Raw genomic sequence first — 26,145 nt, 5'->3', positions numbered from 1 at the left:
TTCTGACATGTAGTCAGACAGTTCCTTCTCCCCACAGAGGTATTCGATGATCTATTACCACATGTACACTGACTCTTCTGCGTTTAACATTGAATTCATCTTCAACGCTTGATATTAACGCCTTTGCTTTTCATTTCAAGCAAGATATTTCCTATAAACTGAATCAGTCCTTCCGAAAACCATTTTTCGATTTTTCACATTTTTTCTGCGCCGTTTCATCTTAGCTTTCCTGTATTTTCTATTTATTTTGTTCCTAACTGACTTGTTGTGTTCCCTTCTTTTCGTTAGCATTCTTGCACTTACTTCTTTCATCGAATCATCATCCCAGCAATACCTTAAAAAGTAAGTCGAAACTCACAGTTTCAAACTCGTTTTCCACGACGTTTTCTTTGGCTGCGTAGACAAAGAATTGAACGTCACTTACAGCTAGTTTTCACTTAGGTGCTCTTACTACTGCCCTAACTGTTCGATCCGTCTGAAAAGGATAGAGTGCTATAATGGCTTAAGTGTAACTATTGAACTGTACAAAAATGCCGTCCACGGATTGTGCAGAGAAATAAATAGTCAACTGATTTGAAGAAATGTTAAAATGTGTGTGAATTCCTAATGGACCAAACTGCTGAGGTCATCGGTCCCTAAGAACAACACATACACACCCATTCCCGAGGGAGCACTCGAACTTCCGGCGGGAGGGGCCGCGCAGTCCGTGACATGGCGCCTCAAACCGCTCGGCCACTCCGCGTGGCAACTGATTTGAAAATTCATAAAAATGCCTTCTACTGTTCTAACGCAAACGTCGGTAACAACGGTTCCTCAACTCTGACGTGGTTGCACGATACCTTGCCACCGTGGACCCCTGGTATTTGTTACGTATCTGCTCTTTTTTCTCTACGTTAACCAATGCATTCAGTTCTGCTGACGGTCATTGTTGGTCACGTGGGGATAGAAGAAGATCCGAGATAAGATGTGGGGCCTGTCTCACACGCTGAACACGAAGAAGAGCAAATAAGAGGAAATCACTTGTTGAGTTGATATACAAAGTCAACACAGAAGTCAGTTATTGAATTACCCGTACGAATTTTCCGGTTTCTTCCTTCGGCGGTACGCCAGTCCTCGTAGGTCACGTTGGCGTCTATAGTGACGCTGCAGCCGGTGCCATACGGATTATCCATTATAATGCTCATGTTATTCTGCATTATTTGTACTAGTGATAAATGAGTTCTCTTGCTTTCACAATGAAAGGTGAACCCTACACATTTCACTTATCGTACCTCAGCTTTCTCCCGATTATTTGTTGTACAGTTAAAAATCATATTCCCATGTCATTAATGACAATTTGTTGCCACTTCGTCGATATAAAACAATGAAACGGTTGAGTGAATCTGTATGGTAGTACGTTCATTAGGTCGCCAAAATGTAAAAAAAGTAACATTTAATTTGCTGAATTATTTATTACCCCAATAAACAAATCCACACACTGGATTAAGTATTGAAATCTACAAAGATCAATTATTAAAGATCGATGAAGATGATGAGCTGGCAGTAAGACCCTCGGCGATGCACTTTTTGATCAGGTACGCTGTCATACACTGACCTGTCCCAGCTAAAAACAAAAGACAGAAAGAAAGAATATCTAAGTGATAACGTGATCATCCTACATACTTATAAGGTTACCAGTACATGCGAGCTAATCTATAGTGTATCACATGTTTCAAATACATGTGTTAGGTGAATTTTAATCATACTTACACTTCGACTTGCAATTTTCGATTATTTTCTTCACAGACTCGACACCAATCTGGGATATTTTTGGATAGTAACTTGTCAACATAGATAGAGTTCTTTCCACATTGATCGTTCCATTGCTGTATATCTTCGAAAGAAGAAAAAATGTGTTAAATTCTTTGAAACACCACAAAAGCAAGGTAAAGCAACAGAATCTGGTTTTTAACCCAAGGTTAATGTGTCGCAGGCCCGTCAGTATCGATGTCTAGTACCGAGACTATTGTTAAAGACGCATTTAGAATGTTCTAAAACCTTTGCGTGATATTACTGCCAGTGACGCACGGAAGTAAGACATAAAGAGTGGAGTCGTCCATCGAGGCAATGGAACTTAAGACAAAAGATTTAAATTTTGAGTGAGAAAGTAATACAGAATATTCATCACTACTTGTCTCCATGTTTACTTGGACAATAAATATGTTTTGAGTATTGTGAGCCAAACATGACTTCTGCTTCTCCTCCCTTCACTGACACATGTTTCCCCGTTCTTACACTATCGCCAGGGGCTTTCTCTACATTTTACCGCCAAACAATAGCAGACAGTCTCACAAACGTCAAAAACAAACAGTAAAAACAATGAGGATAGCACGTTTGGCAATAGAAATGATAAATAAACCGACTCTAAGCAAAATAACATTAGCAAAGTGAAAAATAACCCAAACACATATAGTTTTATTATAGCCCTAAATTATGCTCTTCATTCAAAAAACAGTACTCTAAAAGAATTCTCCGTTAATTGCAGATAACAAACTGTATTGAAGGGAAATGTGTTGTGGGGAGGGTCCCCGGCGGGTAGACCTGATCGCCTGGTGCAAATCTTTTAAGGTGACGCCACTTCGGCGATGAGGATGAGGATGATGAAGACGACACAAACACCCAGTCCTAGAGCGGAGAAAATCTCCAGCCCGTCCGGGAATCGAACCTGGTGCGTTAGCATGACAAGCCGGCTCGCTGTCCACTCAGTTACGGTAAACATGCAACGGTGCAAAAAGGAAAACAAGAGCTGTATTTAGAAGAAATCTATATTCCCGCAAAATTAAATTTATTGTGGAAATTAAAATATTCAGTGTGGAAATTTTAAAGACGGGTGACAAGAAGTTATAATCAAAAATATAAATGTTCAAGGAAAAGCTATAGGCAATAGAAGCTAACTCTACCGCCGGCGTCTTGGTGAATATAAGGGATATTGACAGAGACACTACTATGAGAAAATACGTAACAAGTGGAGCGACACGTACATTGAATAATGTTTTAAGAGCGATTATTTAAGCAGTCAAGTCTTTTTAACGCATGAATCCTAAAACGAGTACAGCCGCACGACAGATTAGTGGAAGAACAACGGAACGTTTTAGTCAGTGTCGTCATAGCTCCACACAGGCATAAGTAAGTACACAAAGCCGCGCGAACGCTTGTGTCTTCTCGTTTTCCATTGTACATCGTGAGTACAGGTAACAGCCCCGTGGCTACGGTACCGACTACTTGTGGATGCCCAGTAAGACTCTGTGAAGCAAGAAATTGATATGGAATAATTATTATGTAGCACATTCTGATAGTTTAAAAGATCAGTCTAACAACAAAATCTAGAAGAAGCGTACATTTTGGAAATCTCGCCAGGCTCAATATTTGAAAGACTGATGATGTTTCATTGCTTCTCCAACATGTACACGAGATTTGGTTCAAATGGTTCAAATGCCTCTAAGCACTATGGGACAACATCTGAGGCCATCAGTCCCCTAGACTTAGAACTACTTAAACCTAACTAACCTTAGGACATCACACACATCCATGCCCAAGGTAGGATCGAACCTGCGACCGTAGCAGCCGCGTGATTCCCAACTGAAGCGCCTAGAACCGCTCGACCACAGCGGCCGGCCAAGATTTGGTACGTGGACCATTCGCAACTGAGAAAGGTTCTACCATGCGGCTGCCCGGTGGCGTCCCGTTTCCGCCAACATGCAGTGATTGGAGCTCTTGCACTGACTTGCCCGACCCTCTGTTGTGTGTTACCAAATACGATAATATCATACACCTGAAGATGGGATTTTAAAATCCCGAAACCGGTCTTGGTTTGAGTAAATAATTAATACAAATTAAGTAGATCTCTTAATTATTCTCCAAGGCCCTTCTCATTTGGGGACCGCGCATACTCGTCATCACCGGTTTCCTCCAAATTTATGGTGTATGCACGGCTTGGCCGGAAATGAAAGTAGCAGAAGTTGGAGCTGCAGATGGCCAGGCGTTTAGAAAAAATAGCGTTTCTGATACGGGTTGGGCGATGCATACGAAATTTGTTTCAGTCTTGTGTTAACTAGAAATCCAGACCAGAGCTCTTAAATTTCAATGCTAGCCATCTAATTTCAAAACATCAAGGGTTTAATTTTAGTGCAGATGAATTCAGATATATATTCTGTCACATGCAATCAACAACGTCCCAGGGTACATTACATATTCCATTAAAGACATTTCTGTTGGGTAATTCCCCGTTTTCCGCTGAAGAGTAATTTCACATAACCGTTAGAATTAATATTTTAAGCTACTGTATAATAAACATTTCCACTAAATACAATAATATTCCGTAGTGTTAATCCCCAGATTGGACTTAAAGAAAACGTACATCTTCGACTACTTTCCACATTCCACAGATCTGAGACAGCTATAGGTGGAGAGAGAGATGCATGGAATACGAATAGTGATAACAAATATAAATAACAACGAGCGTACTTCAGAAATTGTCCTGCATCTGTCGGTAAAAAGGAAGGAAGGTTAACTGAGATGTAAGCGTCTGGTCTGTGCCTGGGATTCTGATAGTTACCGGGCGTGGTCTCCGGTACCAGCAGGGAAACGAGACCTGCTGAGGTACATTTAGGAAAACCTTCAAGTAGTCCATTACCCTAGTGCGCACCATTTCCGATACAACGCTATGATCACTGTTAAGGTTTTTTAATAACTTTGTTGTTGATGCTGTAATACTGTAATATACAAAGCGCCTTTTTAAAGTTAAGTACCGTTTTGAAGTATGTCCGTTAGAGCTTTGCGATGGCTCGCGAAGTTCCTTCAGCTGTTGGATATCCACAAACGCCATTACGGTAACCTTCCCTTGCATTAAAGTTTATCATTATTGCATGCTTTTACTGACGTGTCAAAAAGAAATCTGCATCAAACTATTACAGAATGCGGACAGCGTCGGAAAGCCTGCACACGCTGAGTTTAAAAAATGCTTAGTTTCATAACAAAAAAAGGTCGTTTACTTGGAGAAATGTATGATACACACTGTGCTACATCTCAATACATTTATTCACTGCCAGTTTCAATCATGCACCATCTTCACAGTGGAAAAATATCTATTGCGACAACTTCACATGGGGTACATGCCATTTAACGAGGAAAGTACACGCCATTGCTGATTCGAAAAAGTAAAATATTAACACTTAACGGCATAATTTTCATACGGTTTCAAATAAGCAATGACGTATACTTTTCTGATTAAATAGCATGTATGCCATGTGAAATTGTCAGTAAATATTTTCCGCTGTGAAGATAGTCCGCGACCGAAACCGGTACTGAATTGATGCTGCGTAACACAACACATTGTGTATCGTGCATTTCCCAAGAATATCGATGCTGTTGACAGTCCGCTGCAATTTTTTTTAAATCACTTAGCCAGTGCAATGACTTTCCTACAGATGTGCTATGTCACAGGGAATGGCCTACGTTTCCAAGTCAAATAATCACAGTTGACAAAACTTGGGCTGCTCGCGTTACCCCGGAATTAAAACAATAGTCCTTGGAAGGAATGCAGTAACGCCAATCTAATCGTTTCCCAGTTTGGCGCTTTGGTTCTTTCCCAATACAACTACGACAATTTACAAGTACAACACGGATCGTTTCTACAACTAACTTACTGTGTTTTACCTGACCCTTTTAGACGAACGCCCTTTCTGTGGTTCCCTGGGACCCTCTAACCTAAAAAACCGCCCGGTCCCTTCCACATAGCCCCCGCTACCCGTGTAGCCGCTTCCTGTGTTTAGTGGACTCCTGACCTATTATTCAGAACCCGGAAACCCATCACCCGATGGCGCAAGTCAAGGAATCTGCAGCCTACACTGTCACAGAACCGCATGAGTCTCTGATTCAGACCCTCCACTCGCAGTCGGTTCTATCGACGATGCTGCAGATTGTGAGCTCCGCCTTAATCTCGCAAGCAAGACTCGCAATCTTTACCATTTCCGCTAGGCTCCCGTAACCAGAGAGAATCTCCACCGATCCAAAGCGACACACGTTATTGATACCGACATGAGCCACCACCCGCAGCTGGCTGCACCCTGTACTCTTCATGGCATCCGGAACCACCCTTTCAACATCCCGAATGACTTCCCCCCGTATGCACACGGAATGCACACTGGCTTCCTTCCCCTCTTTGGCAGCCGTGTTCCTAAGAGGCCCCATTACTTACCTAACGTTGGAGCACCCAACTACCAGCAAACCCACCGTCTGTGAATACCCGGTCCTTGCAAGCCGAGAAGCTTCCTCTGGAAAAGTGTACGACTGCATCTGGCTGTGGTTCGTCCACCACAGATAACGCCCGAAACCTGTTCGTCAAACGAACCGTGGAGGCCCTACCAAAAACAAGTCCAGCTTCCAGCGCTGCTGCATTGCAACGTTTTACTAGGTCACCTCAAAAACCTTGGGAGCAGAGTGTACATGAAAGCGGGGTAAGTCGATCAAGCGTACGGCGAATACTGGAGGCTGCAAAGTGGAAAGCATAAATTCCAAGATCACTTCACGCTATGAACGAGGACGACCCGGTTCGAAGGATGGAGTCCACGGCGCCGCAAGAGGTCGCTACAGCCGCGGACCTCTTTCCTTCCGCTCGACACGTGACTGCAAATAGAGCCAGCCATATCCATGCGCCAAGCAGTATTTAGGCTGGCGCAGGAGGCTGGAGAGGCAGTTCACGCCGAGCGAGCCCACTGGTGTCATCGTAGCCACCGCGTCATCGTCCACCGCCGCTAGCGTACAGGAGCCATCCTCGCAGGGCGTCTACTCGACCTCGGACTCAGGTGACGGCAACGTGGACTCCGCGCCGCTCTTCACGAGACGCCCAGGGCTTGGTTTGGTGAAGTTGTATGGTTACTACAGATAGTTTATGTTTGGAAGAATCTCTGATTTAGTTATTGGTAGGCTTGGAGGATCATTCCTACCTCCCGAATATTGTTTTGTAAATTTTGAAGAAAGACTTTAGTTTAAATTAAAACGCTGTAGCTCACACTCTGAGATTTTCCTATCCGCTGACGGCGGATATATTAGTGTATCTTCATAAGCTAGAAACATGGCTTTTACCTGTCATCCGAGAGGTGCTTGGAATGAAAGATTTTACCTCCAACAAGATGGCGGTCCACCTCGCTGCTATAGAGATGTCAGAGCCTGTGTGGATGAAACTCGACCTCGACAATGGACAAGTCGAAAAGGAGCTATTAAGTACCCACCACGGTCTCTACACCTTACACCGCTTAACTTTTACCTTGAAAAATTATGTTTATCAACAGAAGCCATCTACACTGAACGAGCTACGAGAAATCATCGAGGCTTCCTGTGCAGCTATCACACCGGCAACACCATAGTCTGTCAAAAGTTCAGCGGCATCGACGATGTTTGCCTGCCAATGGGCGTCACTTTTAACACTCAGAATTACCTTACCCTACGTTCAAGAATTCTAGCGGTATATCATTTGGCTCCATTATTATCGACTGCGTACATTTTTCTGACCCCCCTGTCGTGCTATAATATGCCGTGTGATCATTTCTTAACACAAGTGCCTGGCAGACATTCTTTTGCCCACCCGGTAGCCAGCCGGCGGCGGGGCTGGTGGGGAATGTATTTCCCCTCCAATGCAAGGTCCTTTGTTTGTGTAGAATTGTTGCGAAGGTAGCGTGAGATTGTCAGGCGACGGAATACAGTGTATTGAATGAAAACGTTTAAATTGGAATGGCTAAATACAAGTATTCTGTCCGCTAAGGAGTATTCTTGTACGATTCTTGCGTTTGTACAGAACCAGTGTGCGTCATAGGCAGATTATATCAAGTGGAATTTCCAGATGTTCAAGATCATAATCGTAGAACTATTCACCGACTGATAAATAAATTTCGCGAAACGGGAAGTGTTCTCCGCAGGAAACATACAGTCTTGTACAGTACTCGCAGAAGAAACTCTCGCTAATGTTGGGCATGCTCTGGATGGGTCTCATTCAAAACCAGTTGGACATATTTTTCAGCGAATGGTATTGCCTATGGCTCTGTTGAAATGAAGTTACAGCCCTATAAAACAACTGCAGTATAAGAACTTAAATCGGGTGACCCTGTAGAAAGGTTGCAGTTTTGTGAATGGATTTTGAATAGGGTCCGTGACAGAGAAATTGACCCTCACCTAACTTTCTTTATGGGCAAATCGTGGTGCCTCCTCAGTGGATACGTCACTTCACAAAATAACCGTTAATGGAGTTCTGAAAATCCTGACGTACTACTCTAGGCACCCCTGCATGTTCAAAAAACGGGTGTGTAGTGTGCTATTAGCAGTGAGAGAGTAATAGGCCTTTTTTTTCAGGAATTAGTCAACAGCGAGAGATATGCGGGAAACATTTTCCGGCCTTTTTTTTTTTTTTTTTTTTTTTTTTTTTTGATCAGTTAGCTGAGAGAGAATGAGCTTCCGTGGCCTTTCAACATGACTTTGTGCAGGCACCTACAGCAACTTCTCATTACAGGAAATTCATGACGGGTTTCAGGATAGAGGTATCACTAACAATATCCCCCCGATTTAACCCTCTGCGGTTTTTGCCTCTGAGCGGCCATTAAAAGAGGAAGTGTACAAATCAAATACACACACTTGAATGAACTTAAAGCTAGCATTCGTCAAGAAATTGCTGCCATTTCTCAGAGGGAACTACAGAGTGTAATGAGCAGTTTCCTAAGCAGATGTTAGAAATGAACAACAAAGGGAGGCAGTTGTAGCACCTCCTTATTTAATAAAAGGGGTAATTTATTTTTCTTTTTTTGGTGCTTGTTATTTATGTTAGAAATAACTTAGGCGACAAACTCTACTATATTTACTGTAGACCACCTGTGAACCGAGCTGCGGTCACAGCAGCCGCCATCGCCTAACGGCCGCACGCGGCTAAAGCGGTTGCGTTAACGAGTGATCACCCTGTGCCTGAGTATTGCGAGAATCTGTGTCATTGCTAGGCCAAGGGGAAATTCTTCTATATTGTTAGAACTTTATTAAACACATTTCGCAACAAAAAACTGATGAATGAAAGTAATGGTCAAATAAGGTGTTTAGTTTCCAAGATCTTACCTTAAAGTAGCTCTACACTCCATATATATATATATATATATATATATATATATATATATATATATATATATATATATTACTTTGGAAAAACAGGATTGTTGTGAAAGAATTTTCTTACGAGTGCGAGTACTTATGTAGACTGTACATAAATGAAGCACTCAAAATTCTTTTTATATTTAGAAGGACCAGAAGAAGATAAGCAAAATGTGTAATAGGAGCGTACAATTGGACGGATGCGTGAAACTAAAATTTCTTAAAATACTACGACTTCTAGTGTATTTACAGTCCGTCGTTTGATTAAGCATGCGATGTGGTTGTGTAAATTTCATTTCTGAAGTTATTTCGTCACCGAGTGACGCTGTCACGGTTACCAAATAACCCTGTGACGAAACGCTTCCCACAATTGATACATATGCTTTGTAACGTCATGGCACGCTCTCCACGCAGGGCTCTACTGCAGTGATTTCATTATTTAGAAAGAGACGCCTGGAGATAGAGCCATTTATCTCAGCTAATGGTCTGCAGTTAGTGACTCCAATCCACGCCTGACATGCTTCGCAGGAATCAGATTCGGTTATCTCGCGTATCCTGTGAGTGATCCATTGAAATGTACAGATTACGTTCTGACTACATCAGGGGCAAATGTAAAGAGAAATTATCCCATAATTTGTAGTATGAATAGTGCAACCTAGGCTAGTAAAAAATGGCTAAAAGAGAAATGTGATGGAATTGAAGAAGTGGACAGGAAGGGAAGATACGACTTACTATACAACAGAGGAAAGACTATGACATGGGATCAAAACAGAGCAGGAAGTGCTCTTCTGTAAATATTGAGTAAAGACGAAGAGATAGTGCACAAAGATCGTTACGATGTCCTCCAGAGATAGGAAGACTATCTAGAAGAGCTATATAGGACACAGATCGCAGACCAGAAACTCTGGAACTTGAATCACTCAACAGTGAAGTGATGACGAGAAAGTACCAACCATCAACTTTTTTACAGACAACTCTGCTGGGAGAAAAGTTTATTGAAGAAGGAAGAGAGCCATACATGTGCATCCTCGATCTAGAGAGGGCTTTGGTGGTTTGACACAAGATGGTGACTCTAATGAGGGAAAAGACAGTGGACTGGAAAACCAGAAGACTTGTAAACTCATTATATGTTAATCAAAAAGCCTGAGTTAAAGTGAGAGGAGAAAGTACAAACTGGATCGGACCTAGGAAAGGGAGTAAGACATGGATGCTCTCTATCACCTACCCTTTTCAACCTCTACTTGGAAAATATGATTGATTAATGCCCATTAGATGACAAAGGAGTAGAAATTGGAGGAAGAAGAGTAGGGTGTTTTGAGGTTTGCTAATGACATGGTCCTTCTAGCCACAGGGGAAGGAGAATTACAGAATTCGGTGGACACCATTGAAGCTAACGGAAAAAATTGTAGAATGAAAATCAACACAAAGGAAACGAAAGTATTGCACTAGGAGGAAATAGAGAAATAAAAATTATGCTGAATGCAAAAATATTAGAACAGGTACAAAATTTTAAGTATCTTGGAAGCAGGATAGACACCGACTGGAATTGCGCCACAGAAATTAGAACAAGGATAACAATGGCAAAAGGGGCATTTTATAAGAAAAGGAGAATTTTCTGCAGCGGTCTGGACGGAGAATTCAGGAAGAGACTCATAAAATGTATGGAATGTTCTTCTGTGTGGCGCTGAAACATGGATGAAAGAAAGAGAAAGGCTGGAGGCTTTTGAGATGTGGACATGGCGGAGGATAGAAAGAATAAGTTGGATGGACAGAGTAATAAATGAAGAGTTACTGAGAAGAGTGGGAGAGAAGAGACAGTTACTAGACGTAATAAAAAGAAGAAAAAGAAATTGGATTGGGCATATATCAAGAAAGAATGACGGACTGATAAAAACAGTTTTAGTAGGTTATGTAGAAGGGAAAAGGAAGCGAGGAAGGAAGAGATTTCAGATACTGGATGACGTAATGAACCGCACAACATACAGCAGCCTTAAGAAGGAAGCAATGGATCGTAGAAAATGCAAAGGACCTGCTAATATAGCATAAAACTGATGATGACAATGATTCAGTCATCCAATATCTCAAAGCATGATACTTCAGAAATGGTTCAAATGGCTCTGAGCACTACGGGACTTAACTTCTGAGGTCATCAGTCCCCTAGAACTTAGAACTACTTAAACCCAACTAACCTAACAACATCACACACATCCATGCCCGAGGCAGGAATCGAGCCTGCGACCGTAGCGGTCGCGCGGTTCGAGACTGTAGCGCCTAGAACCGCTAGGCTACCTCGGCCGACGCATGGTGCTTAGCAGAACACTTACTGTCCCTCCGAGACGGTCGTAGCACTCCAGGTAGCACTGCAACAAAGCGGGGAGGGAGATACCGTTAGTTCTCCAGTTCATCTATTTTGATTAGCGCATAATTTTTAAAGACTTTCAACACCTATACTTACTCTGGCGTTAGCGTCCGATTCATCAGAAAGAATGCCACCGGTGCTTGCTAAGTACTGCAGCATTTCTGAAACAAAATTGGTTATTCATCCACAAAAAAGCCTCTACATACAAGTACTGTTTGCGAAAAATTTAAAAATGTGTATTTGAGTTTCATTGTACTGAGTGGAACTCTTCAGCAGAAGCCCGAACTTCGGACATCCCTGTGAATACCGATACCACATTGTTTAACGTTGTTACCAAAAATCTCAAAAACGTCTTGATCAGTTTACTTCATATTTTTACACGATTAATAAACTTTCGGACGGAGGTAGAAAATGTTGTTAGCAAGCATCTCGAAAAGTCCTTGACCGATCTACTTCATATTTTTACATGGTTCTCTAAGGAACATAAGTTATTTCTTTCTTTAAATAAACAGGGTGATTATAGTTGAAGTTCCAGTTTCAAAACACAGCAAAAATCTGAGAATAAGATTAAATTCGAACGGAATATTATAAACTAAGTGGGAACCTTTAGACAAAAAAATTAACTAAAGTTTCACCAATAATCGGCACTCTAAAGGGCAGAATATATGAAATAAAAGACGCAGGCTACATGGCTGTTTCTCTGTTTGCGTCAGAGACGTTTGGCAGACTCGCGCTCTGCTGTTAAAACAGTTTTGCAAGAACGATGACTGTGGGCCAGTAGCTCTGAAGGAGTTTCGGTTACTCACAGGTACGAATAAAGGCGTTGGTCCGATGTCTGCAAAGGATTTGGAGAAAATGATTACGAAATTCGAAAAGACAGGTTCTTTTGAAATGCTATGTCACACAGGCCATAACATTGCAGGAGGGATCGTGCTGTCCGTTAACATGGGTGTACGGAGAATTCCCCGAACTTTGGAATGTCTGTGAGCACGGTGCATAAGATTCTACGAGACATCCTGCATTGTAATCCATAGAAATTTACCCATGCTCAGGAGTTTCTTCATGCTGACTTGCCTGTAAGATAAAACTTTGCTCCAGAATTTCTTGCTCGCATGGAACTAGGCAATGAGTGCCCATGGAACCTCCTGCTTACAGACCATTTCTAACTTCAAGGAAATGTTCATGCACAGAATTTCAAAATATTGGCAACGGAAAATCCCTTCATACATCAGTCGGTACCGTTTCATTCCGCAAAGGTAACTGTGTGGTGCTGGTTGGCGGCATCGTTTATGGAAGGGCCATATTTTTTCGAGGAGATGGATCCTCCGAATTCTGTTACCTGTACCGTCACCAGTAAACGTCATGAGAGTCTTTTGAGCACAGAAGTATTCCAACTCTTCAACAATGTAGATCTCTAGATAGGACAACTTTTATGCAAGATAGCGCTGCTCCGCATACTGCACAGCCATTGAAGCACTTGCTGCTGAGGCATTTTGGAAAGCCTAGAGTTGTCAAAGCGTCATTTTCCTGCAGCCTGGTCGTTCAGATCAATTGCTCTTAATCTGTGTTACTTCAGGCTATGTGGTTATCTGAAAGATGCTATGTTCATTGCTGCGACTGAACTGAAGGCACGCATTGTGGAACGCCCTCTGAATGTGATCCCTGAGGTACTTCTGTCGTGGAACACTTTGTTTGCGGAATTCAGATAAACTTGCGGCAGAAAACGATGTACAGCATATTGGACACATGTTACGCCAGTCTCACAACATTTAAAAGCCGACTTCATTGTTTTTTGTTTTTTTGCTCAGGACAGTTAAAAACCAATTTTTCTCTTCCGATGTGGATCCGTCCTTGCCGTGGTTGATGAGCTTACCTAACCTAACTAATAGTACCACAACTGCAGAGTACGAAAGTTGCACAGTACAGGTGGTTCCATCTGCAACTCGCACCAAAGCCATCATATTGCGATTCATCATTCATTTGTAGCCGAATCTATTTACCATATGTCGCTTACAGCGACAAGTAATGGGAAAATTTTCATTCAGTTTTTGTTTTATCCCATAACGTTTCTTCTCCCTTCGATAATACTCCGTCCAAATTTGACGTCATTCTGATGAGTGGCCTTTTTTTTTTTTTTTTTTTTTACAGCGCTTTAAAACAAACTTTAATTGTAATCACCCTGTACGTATTATGTAAATATATAGTAAAAATTTCGAGGCGTTCTTGACCAATTTACTTGACATTTTTACACAATCCTTAAATTAACATTCAGAGGGACATAAGTTATATACTTTTATAATATGTATATATAATATATAGAAATTGGATTGGCTATAAAATGGCTGCTGATCCGGGCTAAACTAAAGGCTTTTACCCCTTGTTCCGAGCTCAAATAGGAACCGAGCACCAAGACTGCCAAACGGCCATTCTGCACACGGCCTCTTCAAGCACATTTGCTACAGCACTTCCAGGTTGTAACGATAATAATAGATTGGTGCATACATTTGCAGCGTTTCTGTGTTGCATGATGGTATTCTGGTTCCTAGGGGTTTATTTGTCGATTGTCATTTTTTATTTGTGCTTTTCTGTTGCTATTTGATTTTACATATATGTCATTTTGTCATTTGGAGATAGGGAGTGGAGCTGTGGACGCTAGAAAATGGAATTCCAAGCGGAGAAATCACAACGTTTCTGGCATATTCTTCTGTCTCAGTTCAGTAGAGGGGTGACAGCAGTGGAGGCACCCAGAAACGTTTGCACCCTGTCCACGGTAAGAAAGCGGTTTATTCGTTTTAAGGAGGATGGTTTGCATTACTGGCTCTCCACGTTCAGGAAGACCTTCGGGGTTTGACGAAGATCGTTTAAACTCATTAATCGACAATGATCCACGTCTTTGTACTCTAGAACTGGCAAATGTGATGAACTGTGATCATTCCACCATCGTGCGACAGTTGCATGCTGCGAGGAAGGTTCCAACACCGGATGTATAGTTACCGCATTCTCAGAGCCAAAATCACATAAATAAGCGGATGGTCGTGTGCACATCTCTCCTTCCTCGTCAGCAACTGTTCCTATCCTGTATTGTTACTGGTGACGATAAATTGTGTCTTTATGCTAACATACGGAAAAGAAAGGACTGGTTCATCTACATCTACATTTACATGGATACTCTGCGAATCACATTTAAGTGCCTGGCAGAGAGTTCATTAACCACCTTTCACAACTCTATTATTCCAATCTCGTATAGCGCGCGGAAAGAACGAACACCTCTGTCTTTCCGTACGAGCTCTGATTTCCCTTATTTAATGGTGGTGATCGTTTCTCCCTATGAAGGTCGGTGTCAATATTTTCACATTCGGAGGAGAAAGTTGGTGATTGGCATTTCGTGAGAAGATTCCGTCGCAACGAAAAAGTCTTTCTTTTAATGATGTCCAGCCCAAATCCTGCATCTTTTTTGTGACGCTCTCTCCCATATTTCGAGATAATACAGAAAGTGTTGCCCTTCTTTGAACTTTTTCGATGTACTCCGTCAGTCCTATCTGGTAAGGAACCCACACCGCGTAACAGTATTCTAAAAGAGGACGGACAAGCCTAGTGTAGGCAGTCTCCTTAGTAGGTCTGTTACATTTTCTAAGTATCCTCCCAATAAAACGCAGTCTTTGGTTAACCTTCCCCACAACATTTTCTATGTGTTGCTTCCAATTTAAGTTGTTCGTAATTGTAATACCTAAGTATTTAGTTGAATTTACGGCTTTTAGATTAGACTAATTTATCATGTAACTGAAGTTTAACGAATTCCTTTTAGCACTCATGTGGATGACCTCATACTTTTCGTTATTTACGCTCAGCTGCCAATTTTCTCACCATTCAGATATCTTTTCTAAATCGTTTTGCAATTTACTTTGACCTTTTGATGGCTTTATTAGCAGATAAACGACAGCGTCATCTGCAAACAACCTAAGACGGCTGCTCAGATTTTTTCCCAAATTATTTATGTAGATAAGGAACAGTGTCAAAAGCCTTCCGGAACTCCAGAAATACAGAATCGATCTGAAACCACTTGTCAATAGCACTCAACACTTCATGTGAATAAAGAGCTAGTTGTGTTTCACAGGAACGATGTTTTCTAAACACATGTTGACTGTGTGTCAATAGACAGTTTTCTTCGAGGTAATTCATAGTATTTGAACACAATATATGTTCCAAAATCCTGCTGCATATCGACGTTGACTATATGGGCCTGTAATTTAGTGGATTACTTCAACTACCTTTCTTGAATATTGGTGTGCCCTGTGCAACTCTCCAGTCTTTGGGTACGGATCTTTCGTCAAGCGAACGGTTGTATATGATTGTTAAGTGTGGAGCTAATGCATCAGCATACTCCGAAAGGAACCTAATTGGTATACAGTCTGGACCAGAAGACTTGCTTTTATTAAGTGATTTAAGTTGCTTCACTACTCCGAGGATATTTACTTCTACGTTACTCATGTTGGCAGCTGTTCTCGATTCGAATTCTGGAGTATTTACTTCGTCGTCTTTTGTGAAGGCATTTCGGAAGGCTGTGTTTAGTAGCTCTGCTTTGACAGCACTGTCTTCGATAGTATCCCCGTTAATATCCCGCAGAGAAGGCATTGATTGTTTCTTGCCGCTAACATACTTCACATACGAGCAGAATCTTTTTGGATTTTCGGCAAGGTTTCGAGACAAAGTTTCTTTTGAAAACTGTTATAAGCATCTCGCATTGAAGTCCGCGCTAAATTTCGCGCTTCTGTAAAAGAGCGCGAATCTTAGGGATTTTGCGTCTGTTTAAATTTGGCATGTTTGTTTCATTGTTTCTGCAACAGTGCACTAACCCGTTTTGCGTACCAAGCAGGATCAGATCCGTTGTTTGTTAATTTATTTGGTATAAATCTCTCAATTGCTGCCGATACTATTTCTTGAATACAAGCCACATCTGGTCTAAACGTATATTATTAATTTGGAATGAGTGGAGATTGTCTCTCAGGAAGGCGTCAAGTGAATTTTTATCTGCTTTTTGGAATAGGTATATTTTTCGCTTATTTTTGGAATATTTGGGGATTACAATATTCAATCTCGCTACGACAACCCTGTGTTCACTAATCCCTGTATCGGTTTTGATGCTGGTTATTAACTCAGGATTATTTGTTGCTAAGAGGTCAAGTGTGTTTTCATAATCGTTTAATATTCGCGTGGGCTCATTAATTAACTGCTCGAAATAATTTTCAGAGAATGCTTTTAGCACAATTTCGGATGATATTTTATGCGTATCTCTGGAATTAAAGATGTATTTTCGCCAACATATCGAGGGTAAATTAAAGTCACTACGAACTATTATCGTATGAGTCGGATATGTGTTTTCTTTGAACCTTTCAGCAACTATACCATCTGAATTGGGAGTTCGGTAAAAGGATCGTATTATTATTTTATTCCCGTTGCCAACAATGACCTCTGCCCATACAAACTCACAGGAGGTATCTACTTCTACTTCGCCAAGTCAAACTAGTTCTAACAGCAACAAACACGCCACCGCCAACCATGTTTAACCTATCCTTTTGGAACACCAATAGGTTCTTCGCAAAAAATTCGGCTGAGCTTATATCCGGCTATAACCAGCTTTCAGTGCCTATAACGATTTGAGCATCAGTGCTTTCTATAAGCGCTTGGAGCTCTGGTACTTTCCAACACAGCTACGACAATTTACAACTGTTATACCAATGGTTCCTGTATCTACGTTCTTCCTGTGTTCAGCCTGCACACTTTGTGACTGAAGTCCTTCTTGTGTTTTCCCGAGACTCTCTAACCTAAAAGAACCGCCCAGTCCACGCCACACAGCACCTGCTACCCGTGTAGCCGCCTCCTGCTCATAGTGGACACCTGACCTATTCAGCGGAAACCGAAACCCAGCCACCCTATGGCGCAAGTCGAGGACTCTGCAACCTACACGGTCTCAAAACCGTCTGAGCCCTTGATTCAGGCCCTCCATTCGGCTCTGTACCAGAGGTCCGCAATCGGTCCTGTCGATTATACTGCAAATGGTCAGCTCTGCTTTCATCTTGCAAGCAAGACCGGCAGCCTTTACCACTTCTTTTAGCAGCCCGAAACCTGAGAGAATCTCTTCTGATCCAAAGTGACACACATCATTGGTACCGACGTGACCAACCACCTGCAGTTGGCTCCACCCTGTGCTCTTCATGGCATCCGTGTGGACCCTTTCCACATCTGGAATGACTCCACCAGGTATGAACACGGAGTGCACGCTGGTTTTCTTTTCCTTCTTGCAAGCCAGCCCGAACAAGGCAACAATTCCCCGTACAAAGACCTGCGCGCATCCACAAAAAATGGTGAAACAGTGACGGTGTGGTGTACTACGAATTGCTTGCCGGAGGTGAGGCGTCTTGCTGATGCAATCCAAGAACGACCAGGAAGGCTTTGTGAAACGACGCTACTCCGCGATAACGCCCGCCCGCACTCTGCTAGACAAACAAAAAAACACTACACAGAGGCTGGGCTGGAAAGTCATTCCGCACCCACCTTATTCATCTGATTTTGCGCACTCAGACTTTCACCTTTTCCGCTCTCTACCGGACAACCTTCACAAAGCTTCCTCTCCGGATGAGAATGCGCTCCGAAACTTGGCTCGACGAGTTCATTGCTTCAGAACTAAGTAATTTCTACAGTCGAGGAACCGAAACGTTACCCCGGCGTTGGCTGATTTGTAAATAGTGAATGAGAATATATTAGTGACGACTCAAGTCTCTTACGTGTATCTGTTGTGTTTATTAAAACTTACTCAAAAACGCTACTAAATTATGCACCAACCCAATAAATAAATAGGAAGCATTGTTAGCAAAACTCTTGAGAATTTCTTGAGTGATTTGCTTCAGATTTATACACGATACTCTAATAAACATTCAGACGGCCGAAGGCGAGATACTTTTTTCAGAAACATCAACATACAGGTCTCCTATTAAAACCGACTGAAAAATGTTGTGTTGTGCTGTGAAAAGATGCGATTTAATTTTCTTTCTCGCAATCAGTTTTCACGACAATACCATGTCATTTAAGCCATTAAACAAATTCTTCCTCCGTTACGTATAATTTTAAACCAAAATTGTACACACAATAATAAGCTGTTTGGATTTCTTCCTCGCAGTCGGTTTTGTCGGAAAACAGAAAAGTTATATTTGTGACTTAGCGGTTTAGGATTGGAATCTAAATCGTACGAAACTTTGTAATCTGTCATTGAAGCTACTGCCCTCATAGATCTAGCAGCTGGAGAGCCCAGATACCAATGGTCCTAACCGATTTAACGTATCATTTTAAGCGACTTAAGTTCCCAATCAAGGTTCCGTTTGCAATACAGAGAAATAAGGCTAAAGGTCAGAGAGATGGGGGAAGAGCAAGTGGACAGAGAGAGGTGGAGGAAAGTAATGGAAAAAGAGGGTGGGGGTGGAGTACATGCAGAGAGAGAGAGAGAGAGAGAGAGAGAGAGAGAGAGAGAGAGAGAGAGAGAGAGAGAAAGGTTGGGGGGGGGGGGGAAGGAGGATAATAACAAGAAGAGGGGAGGAGGAGGAGGAGGAGGAGGAGGAGGAGGAGGAAGTAGGACATACAGCCAATTTCCATTCATTTTATAATGCTGTTGTCAAAAAGTAATATTTACAACAACTACCTTCTTCATCAGCCTTTCCGTATGAATCGGTTTTGAGATTGTGACAGTGTCAGCAACAGATTAGTGTTTCCGCGGAGTGTGAAAAATGTAAACAGAGAGATAATGTCGTCCTGTTCTACGCGGGAAATGGCAGACATGGCTCTGTCGGTGATGTTGACTGACATGCACGTGTCGTGTAGCTGAATGATATCCTCAACGCCTCATTCTACACTCCTGGAAATGGAAAAAAGAACACATTGACACCGGTGTGTCAGCCCACCATACTTGCTCCGGACACTGCGAGAGGGCTGTACAAGCAATGATCACACGCACGGCACAGCGGACACACCAGGAACCGCGGTGTTGGCCGCCGAATGGCGCTAGCTGCGCAGCATTTGTGCACCGCCGCCGTCAGTGTCAGCCAGTTTGCCGTGGCATACGGAGCTCCATCGCAGTCTTTAACACTGGTAGCATGCCGCGACAGCGTGGACGTGAACCGTAGGTGCAGTTGACGGACTTTGAGCGAGGGCGTATAGTGGGCATGCGGGAGGCCGGGTGGACGTACCGCCGAATTGCTCAACACGTGGGGCGTGAGGTCTCCACAGTACATCGATGTTGTCGCCAGTGGTCGGCGGAAGGTGCACGTGCCCGTCGACCTGGGACCGGACCGCAGCGACGCACGGATGCACGCCAAGACCGTAGGATCCTACGCAGTGCCGTAGGGGACCGCACCGCCACTTCCCAGCAAATTAGGGACACTGTTGCTCCTGGGGTATCGGCGAGGACCATTCGCAACCGTCTCCATGAAGCTGGGCTACGGTCCCGCACACCGTTAGGCCGTCTTCCGCTCACGCCCCGACATCGTGCAGCCCGCCTCCAGTGGTGTCGCGACAGGCGTGAATGGAGGGACGAATGGAGACGTGTCGTCTTCAGCGATGAGAGTCGCTTCTGCCTTGGTGCCAATGATGGTCGTATGCGTGTTTGGCGCCGTGCAGGTGAGCGCCACAATCAGGACTGCATACGACCGAGGCACACAGGGCCAACACCCGGCATCATGGTGTGGGGAGCGATCTCCTACACTGGCCGTACACCACTGGTGATCGTCGAGGAGACACTGAATAATGCACAGTACATCGAAACCGTCATCGAACCCATCGTTCTACCATTCCTAGACCGGCAAGGGAACTTGCTTTTCCAACAGGACAATGCACGTCCGCATGTATCCCGTGCCACCCAACGTGCTCTAGAAGGTGTAAGTCAACTACCCTGGCCAGCAAGATCTCCGGATCTGTCCCCCATTGAGCATGTTTGGGACTGGATGAAGCGTCGTCTCACGCGGTCTGCACGTCCAGCACGAACGCTGGTCCAACTGAGGCGCCAGGTGGAAATGGCATGGCAAGCCGTTCCACAGGAATACATCCAGCATCTCTACGATCGTCTCCATGGGAGAATAGCAGCCTGCATTGCTGCGAAAGGTGGATATACACTGTACTAGTGCCGACATTGTGCATGCTCTGTTGCCTGTGTCTATGTGCCTGTGGTTCTGTCAGTGTGATCATGTGATGTATCTGACCCCAGGAATGTGTCAATAAAGTTTCCCCTTCCTGGGACAATGAATCCACGGTGTTCTTATTTCAATTTCCAGGAGTGTATTTGAAAAAAATGTCGTGCAGGTTGTTCCAGGGAACTGCAAATGTATGATCGTTTGGAATAAGGAGGAGGGATCACTGTACAACGTCCTACAGTTCGCACAGCGGACATGATGGGGAGTTTTGGGAAAATGACGCTGACGCCAGTAACTGGATCTGCTGTGGGCACACCTCTCGCTCTTTCGAGACCAATTGCGCACGAGCAGTTATTTCATTCAAGTCATTGACGCCACACCTCATGCGGAAGCACTTAACGCAACCGTTTAATGAGCCTGGTATTATTTTAAGAGATTCAGTACCTTCGCCTGCACTTTCACTAGACCTTAGATATCTGGATGAGAAAACGTTTAATGCCATTCGTGTATTCATTACCCATCGACTACGTGCACACGTTACAGGAGTTTGCGTTTCAGATACACGTTCGTACGAGTTTGTGTTTCTTTGGGAAGAAAGGTTGGTTGGTTGGTTGTTTTGGGGGAGGGGACCAAACAGCGAGGTCATCGGCCCCATCGGATTAGGGTATGATGGGGAAGGAAGTTGGCCATGCCCTTTCGGAGGCACCATCCCGGTATTTGCCTGAAGCGATTTAGGAAAATAAGGAAACCTAAATTAGGATGTTTTTTAACCGTCGTCCACCTGAATGCAGTCCTGTGTGCTAGTCACTGCGCCACCTCGCTCGGTCTTCGAGAAGAAAGGCTGAAGGCCTATGTTTATAGGATTTCCCTGTAAGAATATAGGACACTTTCTTTTTAACATTTTGTGGCTATTGTCTGTTCCCTAATATTTAAGTCTCCGATCAGGAAATGTCTTACCTCGAAATAAATAAAGGCGCTTAGTTAGTAATGAGATTGTACATCGCTATAATCGCTGTTTAATGGGAGGACTTGTAATTAAAAAACTGTCAAAATATTAATTTTTGTATGCAATAGAGACATTTAAATATCAAAGTTGCGAAGAAGACATTCATAGGACGTATTAAACACTTTACAAATGGCAACCTTACCTTGAGAAATGGGATAGCTCTTGTTGCATGTTTCTACCCAATGGAGGATGACGTCCTGAAACACCGACAGACATCAAAATATTAGACTTTCTCATATTCTAAATGTATGGCTGAATTTAGAAGCAAACGGCTCCCATTCTACGTGTGACATTCAATTCTACTGCAAACAAATATTCTAATACAATACCTTTACGACTGAGTCTGTTTCGAATTATTTCAACGGCCTATGAATAATTCTTGACTTAAGGTTGAGGCAAAACATATTCGGCGCCATTACTTTTGTGAATCTGCTACTAGTAGATTTCAGGACGAACAAACTAAAATGAAATTTTTGGGGAGATAAAGATAAAAATGGTTGCTTTATGGTTTAATGACAACTCTAAATTGCTTCTAAAAAGTTATGTTTGTTGTGTCTAGACAAGACAGCCTAGACACAATGAGAGGAAGCCGAAAGGCACGCGCTAAGTTAAAGCAGGGTGCGTGACGTCTGAAACAGGATACGTAGTGAAATGGTTCAAATGGCTCTGAGCACTATGGGACTTAACATCTGTGGTCATCAGTCCCCTAGAACTTAGAACTACTTAAACCTAACTAACCTAAGGACATCACACACATCCATGCCCGAGGCAGGATTCGAACCTGCGACCGTAGCAGTCGCGCGGTTCCGGACTGCGCGCCTAGAACCGCTAGACCACCGCGGCCGGCGGATACGTAATGAATGCTATAAAGAAAAGTACGTAGCTTCTGGAATACTTAACTTTAATCCATCCTTTTGGTACATCTGGAGATTGTGGCGATACAAGTGAGACTCTTTAGATACATGCAATGTTACTAATGGCGCCTTGCTAGGTCGTAGCCATTGACTTAGCTGAAGGCTATTCTAACTATCTGCTCGGCAAAAGAGCGAGGCTTCGTCAGTGTAGTCGCTAGCTACGTCGTCCGTACAACTGGGCCGAGTGCTAGTCCTTATCTCGAGATCTGCCTTGTGGTGGCGCTCGGTCTGCGATCACACAGTGGCGACACGCGGGTCCGACATGTACTAATGGACCGCGGCCGATTTAAAACTACCACCTAGCAAGTGTGGTGTCTGGCGGTGACACCACAATGTTTATTTTTACTATTTTGGTAGATTCTGATATTCAACAGATTATCAACAGCCGTTTGGAATTCTCTGCTGGATAAAAGCCTCCTCGATGCTTTTCAGAGCTGCTCCTGCGCATTTTCTAACGTAATGTACCCTCCTTCCATTAGATCGATGTGTTGGTGTCGTCTTATTTCTTGGAATCAGTGAAGAGGTGTCTTTAGTCATCTAATGTTCACCCCTGAGGTCTTCTTTTTATTCTGATTACAATTATGATTACGCTTTACGTTCCAATCCATACCCCGATCCTCCATTGTTTCGTCTCGGTCCTGACAATTTCCAGCATTCATCTCTTTAGTGAATGCTAAGAAACACTCAGTTTTTAATGAATTTTCAGATTAAAATACCATGGTTCACTGCACGTGATCGAGATCTTTTTAGTTCATGACACATCTGAAGCTTCCTTTCTTTAAATTATTTAGTTTACTAATGTAATTTGTGCTCATTTATGCTACCGTTTGTTTCTTATGCTCTCCATTCAGTATTAGAAGTCAGCAGTAGTCATCCACAGTAAATAACAATAGTAACTTTTTCCGGTTTTGGAAATCGACAAGTAAATGCCTGCTTACTAAGCAGTACTTCCAATCAGTGTAGCAAGAGTCCAATTTCGTGGATTTTGCGAAAATAACGAAATGAAAACAGATTTCAATAAAACAGAGTTTTCATTACTTTGACAAAAGGTCGAGGGCTAGTACCAATCGTTATCAGAAGAACGGTTAAGAACGTGACTACGTGGACCAAAAACTGCGGTGTGAAACTAGGTTTTAGATTCTGGTAGCAGACAAATCGAAATGGATGAACCGAATGAAATAGGAGCATGACTTTGCTGAAGTTCATGATATCAACCGTCTGCTTTTGCGAATGATTTCATAAGAGCGGGTGGGCATAACCGCCTCCTCGAAACCCAATATACATAACACAAGCACCGTAACATTAATATAGTAATCTTCAAGATCACGTTCGGTGACCTCGCCAACTGACGACCGACCTGTCACACTGCAACGTAAAATAGACCTCAGGTTACCCTGCAGCTCATTGTCAGTAAATCACCACAATTGATATACTGTATTCACATTCGTTGGCTTCACCAACCTACGACACAACCTTCACCTTTCAAGCTAACCTAGATCTCTGGCTAGGTTAGAGACCAGTCTGTCATCACGATCCACATTCCAAAAAATAACATATAAACGAAACATATATTGTCAGTGCTCTGTTCCCTTTCTGTTTCGCTGGTATGACGCACTCAACAACATCAATACGTCGCCCATTAAAGCCAACGCCTGGTATCGGTACATTCAATTGGCCCATTGGCAAATCCAAACAATATAAACAAATAAGAAAAAATTGAAGTAAAAATCGACAAGTAATAATAGGACTGAGGGTTCCGTATATATTTTAATATGTGTATAGATGATAATAATAATAATTTCGTCTGGCTCAGTGTCCTGGTGCAAGTCTTTTTATTTGGCGCCACTTCGGTGACTTGAGTGTTCCTAACCTACCCGAGTTATCCAATTAAGAAAAGAAGACCTACAGCTTAACGAAGAATCCGAATTAAATGTTGTTTCTGGGTACTACTTACGTCAATGAGAGGCGAAGGTTAAGTTAAAACGAATACTGATAAATTCACGATCCGCTCGAGATCCGATCCCGCGACCTCGCCCTCTCCTTGCACGCACTTTAGCGCTCCCATCTCCCTTTTTTATCATTATTGCTGTCAGTGTTTGGTCTGGGCGGACGTCACATGGCAGCGATTGAGGCTGATCGTTGAATACTTAACTCAGTTTCTTTTTTTTTTTTTTTATTACAGAGGGCAGACAGCTAGCGCACCGAACACATTGAGTTACAGTGCCGGCACCGCTAGATCACCAGCCCGACAAGTATAATGATAGTTCACCTGCAGGTTTTGATTAATGAATTTGAGAGTACCGTACGGAACCCTACAAATTAAAAAAAAAAAAATAAGCAGAACTATTCACCTCATTAACTTCTTGGCTTAATGGGAAATGAAAAAAAATATACGAAGTTCCTTAGTTTCAATATTATGGAAGTATTATTTATCACAAATGAAACGTTCTCGGTTTTCCAGCCGCGTCAATTCCAATAAAATGCTCGAGCTTTCGATAGCCATCTCCGCCATCGTCGTCAGGAGTTCACTGACTGCCTGGGCTGTTACGGTCTCTTGCTTATATAGGCATGATGGCATCATCAGCAGCCAGCCAGCTCGATCCAATGTGGCGCGCACGCGTAAGTCGACCCGGGCAGCTCGTGGCAGCACCGGTGACGTCAGGCGGGGCCAGGAGAAGGCGCCACGTTTGAAACTGCCGCTCCCGTGTCGCGCATCTGTCTGCTTTCTTTCGATGCCCAACGCCCGTCCCCATGCCCTGCTGAGTGTTTATCCCTGGTCTCTGGGGGCGAGAGACCGTAACAGCCCCGGCAGTCAGTGAACTCCTGACGACGATGTCGGAGACGGCCATCGAAAGCTCGAGCATTTTATTCGAATTGACGCGGCTGGACAACCGAGAACGTTTTATTCATCTATGCCGTCGCGAAAAACTCCGAGGACACTATTATTTATCAGTCTGAGTTTTATAGGAGTTTTAATGTTTTGTCCAAATCTAAAGTTTATGTAGGTGTCTAGCTTTGTTGGGATAACACCTGATATCTGATCTTGTTCAGGGCCTTTATCTCTGGACGGTTGGGGCCACTGCTCTAACAGAACCTTCACTGCAGTGAATGAATCACTTACCAGGGAGAACGCAGTTGTGGTTGTGCTAGCAAAAGCCCCTGCTACGAGCCAAAGGGCGCACACAGTCGTGAGGAAGACCGCCATGATGTTATGGTGGAGACTGGGCGCTGATCGCCGGCCCTGCTGTTTTCATGTCCCATCTCGCCTCTACGACCCTGACTTGGTTCCGGAAGACACTCGTGCCCAACGCCACGGAGCGGAACTTCCGGCCCTCCTGTCCGCACTGTCAAGTGCGTTCCACCATTTATCACTCGAGATCATTCAGAATGCTCGCTCTGTTGACACCAAGTGCTGTGGGCTGGCCGGCAGCTGCGCACGATTCAGCAGTTATCCGATGTTGACCTCACACAGCGTGCATCCGAAACCACCAACAAAATGTCGGATGTTGTACACATTATTTTCCTGTAACA

General features: G+C 43.3%; 1 protein-coding gene across 1 annotated transcript; it reads right to left on the bottom strand.

Annotated features, from left to right (window-relative positions):
* Nucleotides 1–1,431: 1,431 nt before the first annotated feature.
* LOC124624321 lies at nt 1,432–25,863 on the bottom strand. The gene is made up of 6 exons (XM_047149099.1): nt 25,736–25,863; nt 21,843–21,897; nt 11,618–11,682; nt 11,487–11,522; nt 1,750–1,873; nt 1,432–1,603 (listed from the first exon to the last, which is right to left on the bottom strand). Exons 1-6 carry the CDS (start codon nt 25,817–25,819, stop codon nt 1,506–1,508), a joined length of 462 nt encoding a protein of 153 aa, XP_047005055.1. The 5' UTR covers nt 25,820–25,863; the 3' UTR covers nt 1,432–1,505.
* Nucleotides 25,864–26,145: the final 282 nt, after the last annotated feature.

Source organism: Schistocerca americana, chromosome 1, assembly GCF_021461395.2.
Source record: "Schistocerca americana isolate TAMUIC-IGC-003095 chromosome 1, iqSchAmer2.1, whole genome shotgun sequence".
NCBI lineage: Eukaryota > Metazoa > Arthropoda > Insecta > Orthoptera > Acrididae > Schistocerca > Schistocerca americana.
Note: the sequence above shows the minus strand (reverse complement) of the source record. Positions and strands in the feature narration are given on the sequence as shown.

Bases quoted from the DNA above. Each gene is read 5' to 3' on its own strand.
- LOC124624321 (XM_047149099.1), bottom strand. From the start codon at position 25,819: ATGGCGGTCTTCCTCACGACTGTGTGCGCCCTTTGGCTCGTAGCAGGG. The intron at 21,898-25,735 runs GTAAGTGATTCA...TCGGTGTTTCAG, and splicing joins CCACAACTGCGTTCTCCCTG to GACGTCATCCTCCATTGGGT. The intron at 11,683-21,842 runs GTAAGGTTGCCA...ATTTTGTTTCAG, and splicing joins GAGCTATCCCATTTCTCAAG to AAATGCTGCAGTACTTAGCA.